Source organism: Sinocyclocheilus anshuiensis, unplaced genomic scaffold (genome assembly GCF_001515605.1).
Source record: "Sinocyclocheilus anshuiensis isolate Anshui unplaced genomic scaffold, SAMN03320099.WGS_v1.1 scaffold329, whole genome shotgun sequence".
Classification (NCBI taxonomy): Eukaryota; Metazoa; Chordata; class Actinopteri; order Cypriniformes; family Cyprinidae; genus Sinocyclocheilus; species Sinocyclocheilus anshuiensis.
Window position 1 is genome coordinate 266,136 of NW_015540881.1, and position 18,475 is coordinate 284,610.

An 18,475-nucleotide genomic window follows, 5' to 3' on the forward strand; every position below is an offset into this window, starting at 1 on the left:
CATTATTGTTTCTCCTCTATGCCCCGCCTTTCTGAAACGCGTCGATTTTTACAAAGCTCATCGGTGTGAAACGTGAGGTGTGCTCTGATTGGCCAAATTCCTCAAGCGTGTGACGGAAATGTTACGCCCCTTACCATACTGTGATGCAAATCCTGTGGGGACATAATTACAGATTATAATGACTTATACTGTCTTTTTAACCACTGATTTCTCGATGGCCGACGGGCTTGAGAACGGCGCGGCCGGCGGATTTGACGAAGAAGTGGCCGGCGGGCATGCGGCAACCACATGTGACGACCCCGGGCTGGACTCCGCTTCGTCCACGGTGAAAGCCGATCCGGCGATCAATCTTCCCCGTGACGTAGACATGTGGGGGTGTGTTAGAATGCGCCGTTTTAGGTTGACTCTTAACTTTTATAAAGAATATCTCTTTGGATTTGAGACTTTAGTCTTTGCAACTTTACAGATCTTCTTTATGCACCAAGAGCTTGTAACACGCCAAAGAGAAAGGAAAAATTGAAATCGCATCATATGACCCCTTTAAGCACAAAATCAGCATATTAGAATGATTTCTGAAGAATCATGTGACACTGAAGACTAGAGTAATGATGCTGAAAATTCAGCTTTGCTATCACAGGAATAAATTACATTTTAATATATATTAAACAGAAATCATTTGTTTCAGTTTGTAATATTTAACATTATTGCTGTTTTATTGTATATTTGATTTATTAAATGCCGCCTTGGTCAGCATAAGAGACGACCCCAGACACTCGAATGGTAGTGTATACTTTTAAAACATGCTTTTAAAATGCAGCTTTTAAATAGCCTGTGATTAAAGTTCCCCAATGATTTAAAGGATAAAATTTGTAATTAACTATAAAAAAAAAAATAGAAATAAAAAATGGGCTGGTGACAAAAACCCTTACCGATATATATCTGTCTATCAAAGCGTCCGGGCCTCATCAGAGCTGGATCTAGTATATCTGGTCTGTTGGTGCCTGCCAGCACTACAACATTGGTAGCAGTGTTAAATCCTACAAATGAGAGAAAGGGATATACATTTGCATATATAATTACATTACATCATTTTTAATACTAACATTAAATACTGTTTGATGATCTGACACGTGAAGGATCTAGAGTTTAAGACCAATAAAATGCTCATATTTTTATTACAAGAAATTTTAATGAAATTATAAAGCAATCTAAAAATTACAATCGTGGATCTAATCTTGGAAACTACGGTCTTCTAGATACAAACCATCCATCTCAACTAGTAACTGGTTGAGTGTGTTCTCTTGTTCACTCTGTCCGCCGAAGTTGCCTCTGCCTCTCTTTCTTCCTACAGCATCGATCTCGTCTATGAAGAGAATGCAGGGTGCATTCTTCCGGGCCAATACAAAGAGATCCCGAACCTACCCAAAATGATAAGTGTTTTAGTCACACTGTGAACGAAGTTTGTTGGAAAGCATACTGAACACCATGAAGCTCATAATAGGATACAGAAAATGTACTTACCCTGGCTGGCCCAACCCCCACAAACATCTCTAAGAACTCCGATCCATTCACAGTGATGAAGGGGACATTGGCCTCTCCCGCAGTGGCCTTGGCTAGTAAAGTCTTTCCTGTGCCCGGGGGTCCGGTCAAAATAGCCCCCTAAACAAGTAGATTAAACCATCTGTTCAAATCTGTTCAAGTTGATTTACTAAATTACAAACCCATTATGTAATGTTATGTAAAAGTCTTGCGCTACCTTTGGAATCTTGGCACCCAAATCCTGGTACTGCTTTGGGTTCTTAAGAAAGTTTACAAACTCCATGATCTCCAATTTGGCCTCCTCACAGCCCGCCACATCCTTGAATTTGACATCGATCTCGTCTCGTAGTACTTTGGCAGTGGTCTCGCTGACACTGAAGAGCCCACCCATTCCCCTCCCTGGCCTCCCTGGCCTCCCTGCCCCGGCTGGCCCTCTCCTCAGCATGAACAGTAAGAACCCAATGATCAATACAGTGGGCAACGTGCTAAAGAGGAACGACCTGGAAATGACAGAAGAATAAGACTGAAATTAAGAAACAAATATGCACAGCATTTAAAGTTCCTTGTTTGATTGATGATACTTTTCTTTTCCTTTACTAAATTTATTGCAAATTTATGTCAATATCTCACCCATCACTTTCAGTGGAGTAGACGACTGGCAGTCTGTTCTCTCCTTCAATACCCAGCTCTAGCTGAGCAGTTTCCAGGTTTCGCTCAAATGTGTCCACACTGCCGATGTTGAACCACACATATTGCTGCTTGGAGAAAGGATCACAGTTCATTGTGTGTCATTAATATGCATAGTTTTTAGAGACAAAAGAAAAAAACACTGTACATATACTACCACTCAAAGGTTTGGGGTCTGTGATTTTTTTAATGTAGTAGTTGTATATTTGTATTTAATGCCATGTCAGCATCTTAGGCTATTTTCATGGCAAAAACAATTAAAAAAAAATACAAGTATAACAAATACAATAAAAACTAGCAAACAAACAAACACAAGTTATATTACACAAGATTTTTTACATTAACATGATAAAAATTCTAAAACTTTTTCTGGCAAAATTATACTAAATAACTACTGAAAAAAATTAATTAAAAAAAACAAAATTTTAATGTTCATCAAAGCTGCATTTATCTGTTCAAAGATACAGAAAAAAAAACAGTAAAATTGTGAAATTTGTTTTCTATTTGAATATTTTTTCAATTGCAATTTATTCCTGTGATGCGAAGCTGAATTTTCAGCAATCATTACTCCAGTCTTCAGTGTCATATGGTCCTTCAAAAATCATTCTAATATTCTGATTTGGTGCTCACGAAACATTTCTTATTATTTTCAATGTTGAAAACAGTTGTGCGGTTTAATATTTTTTGTGGAAACCATGATATATTTTTTTTCAAGATACTTTGATAAAATTTCAAAAGAACAGTATATTTGAAAAAGAAATGATATGTAAAAAAAATGTCTTTGCTCTGGATTTCAATCAATTTAATGCTGAATAAAAGTATTAATTTCTCAAAAATATATATCTTACGGACCCTGAACTTTTGGATGGTAGTCTGTGTCAGACTGATAGTCTGACCTGGCTAATGGATAATCTGTTTAATTATAAGATCACTGGCTTGGTTACCAATGACTATCAAAAAATAATAATCATAACTGTATCAAATCATTGTAAAGAACTCACCCCGTCAACTGGAGTTTTACCAGGGGTAAAGATGACTTTTACATATCGCTTGTTTATAACCTCCAACCTGTCAACCTAGCAAAGATAAAATACATAACTTCATGGATCAAAGTTCAAGTGTAGGTGAAAAGAAACGTCAAACAACATTGATTGAAAATACAGATCAAATATAAGTAATTACTTACCACTCCTTTAGCAAGGTAACCATTTACAAAGTCTTTCCAGGTGACCTCTCTTCCTCCATCTCGGAAGAAGAAATAATATGTGACGGCTGTCCAGAAGGCCGTTCCACACAGGAAATACATACGGAACTCTTTATCATCCCACGGCACATCACCCTGCATGAAATGACAGAGAAATTAGGGCATGTTATTGTGCAATGTACTGATCTTATTGTGAACAATTCATCCATGCATAGTTTTTTTTTTAATGCATTAAATATTTTTTTGACCTTTTAATTTTTTAGCAAAATGTTACCCTTGATCTTCCAATTAGATGTCAAGAGTTCTCTCTGGTGACATATGATGTATCATTACATCTGCCTCAGTAAACAGTAGTAAACAAGCTTTAAATGTTACAATAAGCCTAGTATTACCAATAGTAATTACTAGACAGCGTTTAACCTTTTGGAGACGGCTGTACCAACTGGATTCATCCTTCCGCCCCCCTCTTTTTCCTCCTCCTCCACTACTTCCACCTCCACCAGTGGTCTTTTGAGCATTGGTTGGTTTGGCCTCTGGTTTAAAACATACAGAAAACAACATGATTATATTGTATGTCAAAAGGCAATTAGCTCACATTATAAGCTTATGAGAAATATTACCTTTGACCTCTGCGTTGGATGGCTTGGGCTCACCATTTTTTGGACCACCGTTTTTATTATTAGGGAAGTATTTTTCAAATCCTTCAGTGCAAGAATATAAACGCAATTAGCAGAACAGTCCAGCTTTGAGAACTCAATGTCATTTTATAATTCATGTAATTCACACCTTTGGGAGGTTTGGAGCTTAATCTTCTATAGGTGCCCAAGACCTGAGACAGCAAGGATCTTCTGTCTAGGACGATTTGCCCAACACCCTGGACCTTCAAAAGCAGATACATTGAGATGATGAACAGACATAATCACAACTGCTGAAAAATAGACTGCAGTAAAAATGGAAATAAAAATACTCATGGCACCATTTTGGTTCCTCAGATTACTGAAGCCCTTTAGAGAACCGATCCTCTAATTAATATTATATATCACAAAGTCATCCTTAGTTATTGAAGAGACTGTTGACAGTACTCAGAGCTGTTGGAGGAACTTACAGGTTCCTGCCCTTTTCCCATTATGAATTATGTAACTATTTTCAGCAGATAATACGAAAACAGATAATAAAATGCCAATAAGCTCTAAATGTTTTTTTAAGACCTAAAATAACGATGTTCACAAGAATTATTACAATATCAAAGAAACAATGCAGAGTTAGCAATAGCACGAACTGATGTTTTGGAGGCTGTCTTGGTATAACGGATTTAATGTGAACAACTGTGACATAACATGAGCTGGACGCGTTACCCAACGCAATGTCACACAGGCCGACCCTTGTTTACTGTCAAACTCTCCGGTCTGTGACACCGCAGTCTGCAGCAGACGAGACACACGGATGACACAAATGACAAAATGCGTATTCGTGATCAGATCGTAGCGTATGGTGATGCGTTCCCGGATGATGAAAGATCCAGAGAAATACAGTCAAGCTGCACATTTACCGATTGCACACGGTTTGTTGATCTGACATTTGGCAGCAGAGCATGGAGAAGGTTCCTGCAGCCTCTTGACAGATGCAGATATCGGTGTGCCATCATGGCACTGTGCGCTCTTGACTCTTAATCAATACAGAAAACAAGACATCGGACGAAAAGTTTTGACAACATGAACTTGAAATTGACTGCGTCCCATTGCGATTTACTTCCGGTGCACGCTGGCGACGCGCTCATTGTAAATATCCATGCTTAACCCTCTGTGGCCCAGTGTTACTTTTCTGCACTTTCTCTTTATTCATTGCTATTAATTGTTTTCAGTTGCTGAATTAAGATATCATTTTGATATCTTTGTGGTTCATCAAGTGATAAAAAGTCTAGGTATAACTGTAAATAAAGAAAAACCAAGGTGTAAGGAAAATATTCTATTACTTTTTAGATTTATGAAAAAATTTTTGTAGACAATGCTAAAACTTTGGTTAATTTCTCATTTTCTTCACCTTGGGTAGCCTATTGAGCCTTTCTAAGTTATATTTTAAGATAAAGTCATAAGAAAAAAAGGAAAGCAAAGAAGATATAAAATAGGCTACATCAAAAGAAGGTGAAATCGATCTTAGAGGATTTTGTAGTTATGACATCAGACTTATTTAACTCTGACATGTTAGTCAATGGGAGTTCTGAAATAAAACCTTTTGCTCTCAGCATTAAAGGGCACTATCTTTCACTGAACTACACACTTTTATTGTTAAAGAAAGATGCAATTGTTCTATCTAATTTATATCAAAAGTGAATAATTTGGGGAATTGTTTGCAGCATACTTCTATTTAGGGCAGTTACGGAAAGATTGGTTTTGTTTCTTTAAGAGAATTACTTCTTTTTCTCTCTAATCCATGTATTATCTGTATGGACTGCATGGTCAAATTTAAACATGGTCCCAGTGTTTCTTCAGAAGGGTCATAGCAGGGTCACAGTAAAGGACAGAGCAAAACACTGTCAGTAATGTGTACCGTAGCATGAAGCAACTTGTTTCCAAAGTCTTTGACTTGGCACTGCATCTTGCCCAACTGGAATGATCACATTCTTTTTACAATGTTAAGTTGCCCCATTTAAGGGGCCAAGTCCGCTAGATTAATTTATGATAATTAAAAATATCCTTTTTAATTTCCCTCTTAATGCAGGCCCATGAAAATAGCTATAAATATAAACAAGTACAAAAACAACAGCCGTTACTTTATCTGAAGTAAGTTCAAATGTGAACAAGAACATTTTTGTTGAATTATTACAACATTAACATTAATAGTAATGTGAGTAAGTATACCGCGGTAGAGGATTTGCAGGTGGGAAATTATATGAAAGAGCATTCCATGCATGCCCATATCCTACAAGCCTTTATATGTCTCTCTGTTCTTCAGTATCAGTAACATTAGAGTTTTGGTTTCTCTAAATTCACATATTGAAACTTTAATGAAAGAGTGACCTGCTGTGACCAGCTGCATAAAATGCTTAGATTAGTCTTACTTCTTTAAGTTAGTCATCTAATTTTTGTCTTAAAAATTGCTCATAATGTTTTTAGTTCAGTTACAAAAAACATAGATTGGTCTAATTTGAATCTGAAAAATAAGACTTATTGCCCCTTGGCTAACTATTAGTTGTTCAGACTACGTATTACTTATCTTAACATAGAGGCTTAATTTACGAAACTGGCCACTGATTCAACAATCAACACGTTGTATATAAATTTGTATGTATAAATGTAGCCTCTTTTATCAAATAAGGTTTAGATCAAAGTAATCTGACTATTGTAAACAAGGCACAAAATGCTGCCTTCTGTCTGCATTCTTATCCTGGGCCTACTCTATTGACAGTCCTGATATTTTAAGGTTGTAATTTGTAATTGTCTAAATCACATCCTGAAACCTGCTTAACCCTCTGAGCTACACATACTTGTGCTTGGGAATTACTTCACTAGAACATGACATACAGTACAAAACGCTGTTCAGTTCTTAAGGAAATAGCTCAAAAAATGAGGGCTTGAAGACAGATGACATTAACCTTAAAAAAGTTCATTAGGCTAATAGTACTTGCAGCTGAACTTATAAGCAAACATGGTGATTTTATAGAGCAGATTTGATGTTTTGATACACTACATGTGTGTATTCCATGGGAATGCTGTAGCCTAAATCATAAAATGCCACAGAAACTACCATAACCTGAGGAAAAAAATATTTAACTACTTCTAAGCTTAAATCGATCACAAATCGGACAGTGACATTTGTGAAATTGAAGACCCATGAAATGCAGCTGTAGGCGCTTGTCTTTTTTCTTCTGACTGGTTGGTCTCTTTTGGTTGAGTCTGGCTTATCAGACAGTGGTCGACTGATAAGTTGCCTTTCAAAAAGCTCAGAAATTACTCAACAAACATAACATCATATTGCATTGCCTGTTTTGCAGCTCACAAATGAGTCAAGAGCAAGGCTTTACAATGGAGATTTGTTCAGAAATCTGATATATTTTACACACACACACACACACACAAAACCTTGTAGAATGTTTGCTTTATGCTCAGCTGTCACACAGCAGATCTGAGAGCTGAGTTCCTTGATCGCTATCAATCTGCAAAGGAAACAGTATTTATACTCAGAATACCTCAAACCACAGAGGACCACAATCATGTGAAATGATAACCAACACAATTAGGAAGAGGCCCAAGAACGCTTGAATATGTGTTCCAGTTTTCATAGGCCTGTTTGAAGTGAAAAGATGTTTGAGAAATTCAACTGTTTTAGTATTTTTTTCTGATGAAAAACAGATTAATTTCATTCATAAATCTCATAAACAAATATCTTGACCCTATATATATCTTCCAATATATAAGGTATTTCATATATTTTCTGTTATTTATATATATATATAGTTTATGCTAAGGAGCTCCATTTTGGTTTCATCTGACCACAGCGCTTTCTCCAAAGCCTTCTCTGAATCATTTAGATGTTCTTTGGGAAACTTTAAACAGGCCTGTACATGCGTCTTCTTGAGCAGGGGGACCTTGCGGGCGCTGCAGGATTTCAGGATTTCCATTGCGGCGTAGTGTGTTACCAATGTTTTGCTTGGTGACTGTGGTCCCAACTGCCTTAAGATCATTAACAAGCTCCTCTCGTGTAGTTCGAGGCTGACCCCTCACCTTTCTCATGATCATCCTTACCCCATGAGGCGAGATCTTGCACGGAGCTCCAGACCGAGGCCGATTGATGGTTTGACATCCTTTGACAGCTCTTTGTTCTTACCCATTCTTTCAATTTAAGAAAGTAAGTTTCTTGTGCTGCCTTAAAAGTCAACTTGAAATGTTAAGTTGTACTAAATGACAACTCAGTACAACTGAGTTAACTTAGCTGTGATATATATACAGTATATAAGTTGTACTAAGTGTATGCATTTATAGAAAGACAGAGATATATATATATAACAAGTATAGAATAAAAAAAAGAAAGCTAGTGTTAGTTTTGACTAGTGCCTACAGCTCTAATAACAGGTGCAGCACGTTTAGTGGACGTTAAAGAACTGCTTCTCCAGAAGAAAACAAACCAAACATTCAATCTCAGTCTGGATTTGCTTTACTACTGTACTGTTTGAGCATAATTTATCATGACCCCTATAGGCAACTGAAAGCACAGCATGCCGTTATAAAATGCTGAAGCGATCATTGGGAGTGTCTCGTCGTGAGATACCTTTTATTGAGACGATAGCCGCCACTGGCAGGTAATCTGTACCTGTGAAGAGAAGGCTAGAGGAAAAGTGCAGCTCTCAGTTGCGTCTGTTTTGCGCCAGCGAGACTTTGCGAAGTTTTATGTTGTTTCTTTTTGCGTGTGAACTCCTGGAGTCGAGAACACTGGACAGATTGTGTACGAGGAGGATATAACAGTGCTGTATTTACGAGAAATGGATTCCAACGGCATTGCTGAGAAACAAGGTAAGTGTTGAATGAAAACTAAAACGGAACTGAAATTAATGAATCCGAAATGCCACAAAAGTCAGTCGAACAATCTTCTGTAAATTCGGTTTGAGAGCAGTGAATGTTCAGACCTGTTCTCTCTAAACCTGCACGCGCTCTTGAGTTTCAGCCACGCGCAACTGAATGTTAACCATTACCAAACATGATTCCTCACGCACTAATTTATGAAATATTTCATTTGAAGGTCGAAGTTTCAAACAACGGAGAGGGGGAAACAAACTGAAGATGAACCAAGCTTTATTTATTGTGTTATACATTAGATATTGATTTGAACTTGTGCACTAATTTTGAAAATAGCCTACTTCAGACAGCTATTTCTGTGGATGTAGTATGATAAACGCATGAATGGGTGGTGTAAATTGAGTTAGAGGACATAATATGGCTGCCACACCCTTAGTAACTTTGTATTGTCATGTGTTGGGTGTATTTGTCAATCTCTTACAGTGCTCCAATTTTGCAGCAATATAATAACCTACTAGACTTTCTATTGAGGATGGGGCACAGGAGAGGTGTCAGTAGCCTGGAGCAACATTCCGTTGACTGTCTCGCATGACATCCCTTTCATTACTTTAGTTCCTCTGCCTGAAACGTCTGTCAAATTATGGGTTTACTCAATTCTTTAAACCAAGGCTCAGCTCATTTTACGGTGTTTTTCAACAGATCACAGTTTACAAAAAAAGTGACTAAAATATTCTTAAAAAGAGAAACATTTTATTTTTTTAATGTTCAGTTTGTGCATGGTTTTTCCCCGAAGGTGATAAGGTGTTACCGTAAATGTGACCTGCGTTTGGGTTCTTAAAAAGCCTAAGGCATCTAAATAACTGCGTGCTTGTTGTGTACACACCTCCTGAATCTCCAGTATCTCTGTCATCCAGACGGATATGAATAGGATCTAACTGTCCTCCCTCAACCCTCGCACTGAAATGGCAGCAGGAAGCAGCCTGTGGGTTTGTAAGAGCAGATAGACTCACTACAAATTGTCTTAATATTACAGGGGGAAAAGTCCATAGAACCACTGCAAGTGTTTGCTTTCTTTAACAGAAAGCTGTCATGTACATACATACTTATCTGAATCCAAAACAAACATAATACAATGTCAACAAAAGACAGTTAGGGCAGAACTTTGTTTAAAAGTAGATATATGAAAGCCGTTGTGCAATAAACAAAATTTTACTGTGAAAATTAGGTACTGAAATGTAGAATGAAATTAAAAATTTGTATAAACATCAATGTAGCCTCTATCAGTTTTATTTTAGTGTTATTTATATACTATTGTAGTATTTATTCATATTTGGAATCAGCTTTTGTTATTTCCATTTTTCATTTTAGTTTAGGTTTTAGTAATTTTATGTGCTTTTGTCACTTATTTATTAAATATTTCTATTTGACTTTAGTTTATTGCTCTTTTACTCATTTTGGTATTTAATTTTAAACTTTAGAAGCCAAGGTTTCATTTAAGCTATTCTCATCGACTTATTTATTAAATATTTCTATTTGACTTTAGTTTATTGCTCTTTTACTCATTTTGGTATTTCATTTTAAACTTTAGAAGCCAAGGTTTCATTTAAGCTATTCTCATCTATGGTTTGTATTTCATTTCAGCTTTCAATTTATAAAAATTATATTTAATACTTTTAGTTAACAATATCATTAGCCTGGCCCTATACATTTAAACGACATCTAAAATATATAAACGATATTTATATTGACATTGTAGTACAAAAACATTCTGCTCTTCACATGTCTACCATTTATTAACGCATATGTTAGATAATATTTCTCACTTGGTTTAATAGACTATGCCAAATGCCACCAAGTGAGGCATGAACAACTTTTCTGAAAATATAAGGCCGTGTATGATTCTGAAACGATCATTATTACTACCATCATAATAGAACAGCAAGCATATCAAGGCATGAGATTCCAAGTGTGGCTGCTGGCAAATACAGCCACTAGATGGCGCCATTGATTCTGCACAGAAAGACACTCAAAAAAAGCCCAACAGGTATTTCACCAGCTGTTGTGTAGGCTAGTATTCGCGCTTGGCGCTTTCAACTGTAGTCTCTGACTCAGGTATACTTTTAATAAGTATACTTATTAAATCTATCTTTGAACAAACATCCTTAAAGTGTTGTTTGAATTCACGAATCACCAACGAATATAGCCACTCGTTGAGATCAGGTGTCACTACAGTCATATTCTAGGGATGAATTTTGGATTAGTACACGCCCCGAATCCGGGGACAAGTGAGTGAGCACTACACGGCAGGTCTTTTGGGATATGTTTGTGGCTCCCTTATTCAGAAGCAGTTTTGATTTTTGTTGCGGAATATTCACAAAATGCAGTGTGTACGAAGACAACCAGCGCGGACCAAATCTCAAGAGTCCTTATACCGCGCGCAGATGAAAACAACAGCGAGAAACAACATGAAACATCTCGGTAGGACAAAGAATAAAACAATAATCTTATGTGTAATCTGAGAACTTGACCTTTCATACTTGCCTTTAAAGTGGCATTCAGTTGGTTATTTAAAGATGTGTATAGTTCATTGACAAGCACCTCGAAGGAAATCGAGGAAATTGTCTTTATCAACTTGTCTATCTAGAATGCAGTGTAAGCTGGGAGCTTTTGCTATTGTCGTAAATAGAGCAAGAACACATCACACCTAACTGATTCATGGTTGTGTTAAATTACTCATAAATACACACCACGCCTTTGTAAATAATTCGTTTGTGCTATGGCAGTTTGACCTAAAAGCAAGTCCTGGTTGGTGTCAGGTGCCAGTAGTGTGTGTTCACGTCTTTTTATGCAGTCTTTTGTGTTTTACATAAAAGTTTATAAGCCACGTTTTCTTCCTCAGCAGCTGGACTCATGAATGGGTGGGTTCCTTCCTCAATTGGACCACAGAGCGACAATACAATCCTTTTTGTTTGTTCTGCCTTCATAAAAAGAATGTTGAGGGAAATAACCCACAAATCTGTCTTTCAGAATGAGCTTTGAAAGAATGATTACATGAGCAGTCTTGCTCTTGTCCTCCCCACAGGTTTGGAGGGTGACGGGGACCTGCAGTTCCTGATGAATGGCGGAGATCTTTTGAAAGTCCGTTCGGGATCATGGAAAAAGACACGCTACTACAAACTCCAGGAGGACTGCAAGACCATGTGGCATGAATCCAAAAAGACCTTGAAGTCCAAACAGACATGTGAGTCCCAAAAAGGATGTGCGCAGGGGTGTGTCAGTCAACCCTTTCTTTGCTCCTGTGCTCGTGTCCTGCAATGACCTATATTGTGTTTTGTTTGTCAGTATATAAATGTTAATGAATGTCTCTAACAGAAGTTACTACAGCGCTTCCTTCCTCAAATCCACATTTTAAACATAAACGGGGTAAAATGAATGCATAAAGACTAAATGTAGTTGCATATAATATGTACTGTACAGGCAGTGTAACATTAATGTCTGTGACAGTGAAATGATCTTGCTTTGTTTAATATTAAAGTTATTTTATCTATAATGAATACTATTATCAGGTTTGTGCCAACAAAATCAGTTGGACTGAGGCCGACGTTTACTGGGTGTGGTTCAAAAATACTGATATAGACATTAACATTGCTTGTGATTTATTTAATTATTGATGTATATTGCCATTCAAAAGTTTGGGGTCTGTAAGAGAGATATATCAGGGGTGCATTAAATTGATCAAAAGTGGTAGTACAAAATATTCCTGTCTCAGATAAATGTTGTTCTTTTGGACTTCTAATCATCAAAGAGTCCTGAAATATATCATAGTCTCAACAATATTTAGTAGCACAATTGTGATCAACATTGATAGTAATTATAAATGTTTCTAGAGCATCAAATCAGCATATTAAAATGATTTCTGAAGGATCACTTGACACTGAAGACTGGAGTAATGATGCTGAAAATTCACAGTTATATATATCAAAATTAAAAAACATTTTAAATTGTAATAAAAATCACAATGTTGCTGTTTTTACTGTATTTTTGATCAAATAAATGCAGCCTTGGTCAGCATAAAAGATTTAAAAAACAAAATCTTCTGAATTGTAATGTATGATTATATCACTACATCTTTACATCATAATAATGTCATAGTGATCTCTTGCCCTTGTTAAATGCTTTAAAGCATTGGCAAGAAGATTTGTGTATCATTTTTAGATGTAATTAATTAAAAGGGCTATTACTGATGAAACAAATGTTTCTCCAAATTAGCTATTTGTGTACTAGTTGTGTGTTTTACTACAGCACGTTAAAGTTACATTGTCCTTTTGTGACCAGTGCTGTAAAATACAAGCCTGGGGCTATGTTTAAAACTTACGTATATTTTCCCTCAAAGTATGCAAATGTCCAAAATCAAGTTTCCAATGCTTTTTTTCTTATGCAAGACCTCTTCTGCATAGAATTTCCATATGCATATTACCGTGATGATACAGCGTTTACCAGCAATCCTTAATAGAAACTAGGAAAAACTGCTTTTAGGAAATATCTTTATTATAATTAACATTTTTAATGATTTTAAGCATAAATTACTGTAAGCATACTTACTGGAAAATAAAATCAAGTTTACTGATTTACAACATTTTTGCCATTTAAAAAACTGACATCAGGTAATGACAAATTTTGGATGTAAATCATCCAAAATATAAGCTCACCATTTTATTCACAGTACAGATGTTACATTTGCACACTGCTAAACTGCAGTGTTATTTTTGATAATGTTGGGAATGTCATGGATGATCTGGTTCTGTGTTCAGTGGGACCCACATTGTTATATATTATGTTTCTGTATCTGTCTCTCTCCCAGTCTCTGTTGAGGACATTGACGAGGTACGAACAGGTCGGCAGACAGAGAGTTTGAGGAAATACACAGAGGAATCAGTGGAGGGTCGAGCGTTCTCCATCCTGTTTAAGGGCCGACAGAAGGGCCTGGACCTGATCGCCAGCTCTGAGGAGGAAGCCAAGAAGTGGGTCGGCGGTTTGGAGAAGGTCATCTCAAACATAAAGAACCTCACTCCTCAGAAGAAAACAGAACAGTATCCTTTTCAAACGCATGTGACGTTTAGGTGCAATTCAAGCGTTACTTGTCAAATCTCTTTCTAATTGTCCTTACATCAGAGCTCTCCAGCTGGATCTACAGCTGTTTGCGTAAAGCAGATAAAAACTTTGATAACAAGATCAGTCAGAAAGAGATAAAGAGCTTTCTACGAGACATCAACATTGAGGTGTCTGAAGACTACGGTGAAATGCTCTTTCAGGTAATATTTCTGTAATTATGCAGGAGTCTAACCTAGTTTGCCCATCTATAATGTTGTTCCCACAGTGCTGCATCTCACGCCTGTTTCATACTGCACGCGTTAGCAGAGCAGAGGCAGCGCGTATGCAGAGGAGGTTGACCAGCTGAAGCAGCTGTACTGCAAATACAGACAAGTATCGGTCATTCGGTCACGGTTTTCAGGTGTTCTCCGACAACTGTCTGTCATGTGCTTTGATATGGGCAGCATGCTGTGATGCGGCCATGTTCTCTGACACGTGCATATAACATGCTGTACATATAGTTTACATGATAAAAAGTAATCTTAAAGTTAATAAATGCCTCTAGTTTTAATAATTTAAAAATTATTGAATATATTTTGAGATGAAGGTTACATATACATATACCTAAACCTACCCGTCTCCACCCCCTGATCCATAAACCCACCCATCTCCACCCCTAGATGTGGATCCAACCATGCCCCCTGGATCTTGTGTTCTGCAGTGAGGGGCTACTGCTGCTGTTGGGGCGAAAGACACAATAATTAACATGATAATTAATAGATGGCTGACTTTTTAATTTGTTGATATGACATGGTTAGATTCAGATGGTAAATATAATATATTATGTTGGGTGTCCATATTAGAGATAATCACCATGTTTAGAATGAAACCATCATATTTAAAAACATGATATCAATCATATCATATAATAAAATATAGTTCGTTGTTACTACTGTAAATCTATATTGAATTATGGAATCTCCTTCAATGCTTTCAGAATCTTTACTTTTTTATTTTGTTTCTGTATTTTCAAATATATTTTATATTAACATTTTAATGATGGTATATTTATCGAAATAAGCAGAAAATAGCCTAGTACAAACTTTGCTAAAGTGATTGTTTTGAACAAGTATTAACTTAGACATGAAAAAAAAAATAAAAAATATATTTTAGCTAAAGTATTTATCAATACTGTGTGCCTTTTGCCCCGTGATTGTGAAACACCTCACTTACATGATTTTGTGGTGAAATTGTTATTTGTCATGTTAATCAGGTCAGTTTTGATCCAGAACATTGCACTGTGTTTTTAATCCAGCGTAAGCGGTGCAGCAAAAATAGACTAGGTGCCAAAACGATTGCGGCGCTGCCGCTTCTGCTCTGCTCCAGCTACGCGCAGCCGTGCCGCCTCTGCGCGCGGTGTGAATGCTCTAATCTGTTAACATGGGCGTCAAAAAAAACACGCTCTGCTTACGCGTGTGGTGTGAAACCGGCGTCCTGCATTAACTAACAATAAGCAATACATTTTATACAGTATTTATTGAACATTGTTAGTGTTTAGTTAATAAAAATACAAATGTTCATTGTTAGTTTGTTAGCTCAGGTCCATTAAATATTATTAAAGGGATAATTCACCCAAAATGAAAATTCTGTCATTAATTACTCATCCTCATGTCGTTCCAAACCCATAAGACGTTCGTTCATCTTTGGAACACAAATTAAGATATTTTTGATGAAATCTGAGAGCTCTCTGACCCTCCGTAGACAGCAACGCAACTGCAATGTTCCCAGGTCCAGAAACGTAGCAAGGACATTGGTAAAACAGTCCATGTGACATCAGTGGTTCAACCGTATGTTATGAAGCTACGAGAATATTTTTGTGCGCAAAGAAAACAATAATAACAACATTTATTCAACAATTCTTCTCCCCGAGTTGCTGTCTTCCGCCATTTTGGAGAGTCGCCTACCCCAGAACGTAATCATCGTTGTTTACGTTCAGGATAAAGCACACGCATGCTTAACGTAAACAACGATGATTACGTTGATTACGTTCTGGGGTAGGCGACTCTCCAAAATGGCGGAAGATGGTAACTCGGGGAGAAGAATTGTTGAATAAATTGTTATTATTGTTTTCTTTGCACACACAAATATTCTCGTAGCTTCGTAAAATTACGGTTGAACCACTGATGTCACATGGACTATTTTATCGATGTCCTTGCTACGTTTCTGGACCTGGGAACATTTCAGCTGCGTTGCTGTCTACGGAGGGTCAGAGAGCTCTCAGATTTCATCAAAAATATCTTAATTTGTGTTCCAAAGATGAACGAGGAGGGTCAGAGAGCTCTCGGATTTCATCAAAAATATCTTAATTTGTGTTCCGAAGATAAACGAAGGTCTTAGGGGTTTGGAATGACATGAGGATGAGTAATTAATGACAGAATTTTCATTTTTGGGTGAACTAACCATTTAAGAGATACTTTTGATTTTAATAATATATTAGTAAATGTTGAAATGCACATCAGCCAAGATTATTAAATGCTTTAGAAGTATAAGTTCATGTTAACAACAAATTTAACCTTATTGTAAAATATGACCCACACAAGAAATTACTTGACTAGAAAAGCCTCTGTTTCCTCCCTTTCAGAAATGTGACAAATCAAAGTGTGGATTCCTGGAGGGCAAGGAGATTGAGCATTTCTATGAAATCCTGACACAAAGAGAGGAGATTGATGTCATCTATGAAGAGTATGCAAAAACAGATGGTCTCATGAGCGCCGCTGACCTGCTCAACTTCCTGTTGAATGAACAGAAAGAAGACGTGTCTCAGAATGATGCCCTTCAGCTTATTGAGAAATATGAACTTGATGAAAATGGTAATGCCTCCTGCTTGAGTTACTCTTATTTATAAGTTACTATGGATAAAAAACATCTGCTATACACTACTATTCAAAAGTTTGGGGTCAGTAATTTTTTTTTGTTTTTAAGAAATGACTTATTCAGCAACGATACATTCAATTCATACATTTCTTATCAGAAATGAAAGTAAAGACATTTAAATGTTACAAATAGTGCTGTCAAACGATTAATCACGATTAATCGCATCCAATATAAAAGTTTTTGTTTACATAATATATGTGTGTGTGCTGTGTATATTTATGTATATGTAAATACAAACACATGCATGTATATATTTAAGAAAAATATGTTGTTTATATATTAAATATATTTATATATAATAAGAATATAAATGTATATGCATGTAAATATTTCCAAAATATATGCTGTGTGTAAATGTATCTATATATACATAATAAATATACACAGTACACAGACATATGTACACAAAAACTTATTTTTGGATGTGATTAATCGAGATGAATCGTTTGACAGCACTAGTTACAAAATATTTTTATTTAAAATAAATCCTGTTCTTTTGAACTTTTTACATTCATTAAAGAATCTTTAAAAAATGTATTGTGATTGCCACACAAATATTAAGCAATTAAGTTTATAATCAATATTAATAATAAGAAAAATACATGTTTTTTGAGCAGCAAGTCGGTATATTAGAATGATTTCTGAAGGATCATGTGACACTGAAGACTGGAGTAATGACTTTGCCACCACAGGAATAAATTACATTTTTACATACAAAAAACCTTGCCAACCACAAACTTTTGAGTGATAGTGTAAGTAAATGTATTTAGTTTCAGTCTCGGAGAAAAAAATGCAAGTGTAACTACAATGTCTTTGTAATTGCATGTCTGTGTTTTGCACTTTTTGTAGCCAAAGCCAAACAGCAAATGACAAAGGATGGCTTCCTAATGTACTTGCACCAGCCGGAGGGGCTGATCTCTAACCTGGCTCATAAAAGTGTTTACCAGGACATGAACCAGCCTCTCAACCATTACTTCATCTCCTCCTCTCACAACACATACCTGCTGGAGGACCAGCTCAAAGGACCCAGCAGCACTGAGGCATACATAAAGTAATCATATCAATCATTCACCTTTTGTTTGCATTTTAATTAAATAGTTTAAAGATGAAATGCATTATTAGATACTATTAGATTATTAGATAATTAGATACAGGCTTCATAATGAAAGTATCTCAATTAATTTACCTTTCTTAAAGCATGGCTTATTTTTGGAGTACCAAGTTGTATTGTCCCTCCATAGAGCACTTCTGAAGGGCTGCCGTTGTGTGGAGTTGGACTGCTGGGATGGCTCAGATGGAGAGCCGGTCATTTACCATGGATACACTCTCACCTCAAAGGTCCTCTTCAAAGATGTGATCAAAGCCATTCAAGAAAATGCCTTCAAGGTAAAAAATATTTATAACAATTAATGCAAACAGCTGTCATTTCACCGAGATAATATGTGACCCTGGACCACAAAACCAGTCTTAAGTGTCAATTTTTCAAAATTGAGATTTATGCATCATCTGA

The 18,475-nt window shown here is 36.5% G+C and overlaps 2 protein-coding genes across 5 annotated transcripts in view; one reads left to right on the top strand and one right to left on the bottom strand.

Annotated features, from left to right (window-relative positions):
* Positions 1–5,193, bottom strand: part of LOC107688430 (AFG3-like protein 2) — a 17,566-nt gene extending 12,373 nt beyond the window's left edge. For both annotated transcript variants that reach the window (XM_016486090.1, XM_016486091.1), the window contains exons 1-11: positions 4,980–5,193; positions 4,217–4,310; positions 4,051–4,131; positions 3,851–3,963; positions 3,413–3,565; positions 3,228–3,302; positions 2,170–2,294; positions 1,757–2,039; positions 1,522–1,659; positions 1,265–1,418; positions 930–1,037 (exon numbers count right to left, since the gene is read on the bottom strand). In XM_016486090.1, the coding sequence (XP_016341576.1) occupies positions 930–1,037; positions 1,265–1,418; positions 1,522–1,659; positions 1,757–2,039; positions 2,170–2,294; positions 3,228–3,302; positions 3,413–3,565; positions 3,851–3,963; positions 4,051–4,131; positions 4,217–4,310; positions 4,980–5,075 (1,420 nt within the window). In that variant the 5' untranslated portion in view covers positions 5,076–5,193. The remainder of the gene's footprint in view (positions 1–929; positions 1,038–1,264; positions 1,419–1,521; positions 1,660–1,756; positions 2,040–2,169; positions 2,295–3,227; positions 3,303–3,412; positions 3,566–3,850; positions 3,964–4,050; positions 4,132–4,216; positions 4,311–4,979) is intronic.
* Positions 5,194–8,668: 3,475 nt separating this feature from the next.
* Positions 8,669–18,475, top strand: part of LOC107688433 (1-phosphatidylinositol 4,5-bisphosphate phosphodiesterase delta-1-like) — a 19,629-nt gene continuing 9,822 nt past the window's right edge. Inside the window, exons 1-7 of one of the 3 annotated variants that reach the window (XM_016486094.1) lie at positions 8,669–8,937; positions 12,023–12,181; positions 13,802–14,030; positions 14,123–14,252; positions 16,673–16,901; positions 17,815–18,016; positions 18,207–18,351. In XM_016486094.1, coding sequence (XP_016341580.1) covers positions 8,907–8,937; positions 12,023–12,181; positions 13,802–14,030; positions 14,123–14,252; positions 16,673–16,901; positions 17,815–18,016; positions 18,207–18,351 — 1,125 coding nt within the window. In that variant the 5' untranslated portion in view covers positions 8,669–8,906. Of the gene's footprint in view, positions 8,938–11,162; positions 11,419–11,721; positions 11,859–12,022; positions 12,182–13,801; positions 14,031–14,122; positions 14,253–16,672; positions 16,902–17,814; positions 18,017–18,206; positions 18,352–18,475 lie in introns of those variants that run through there. The other 2 variants (XM_016486093.1, XM_016486095.1) reach the window with 2 other exon arrangements.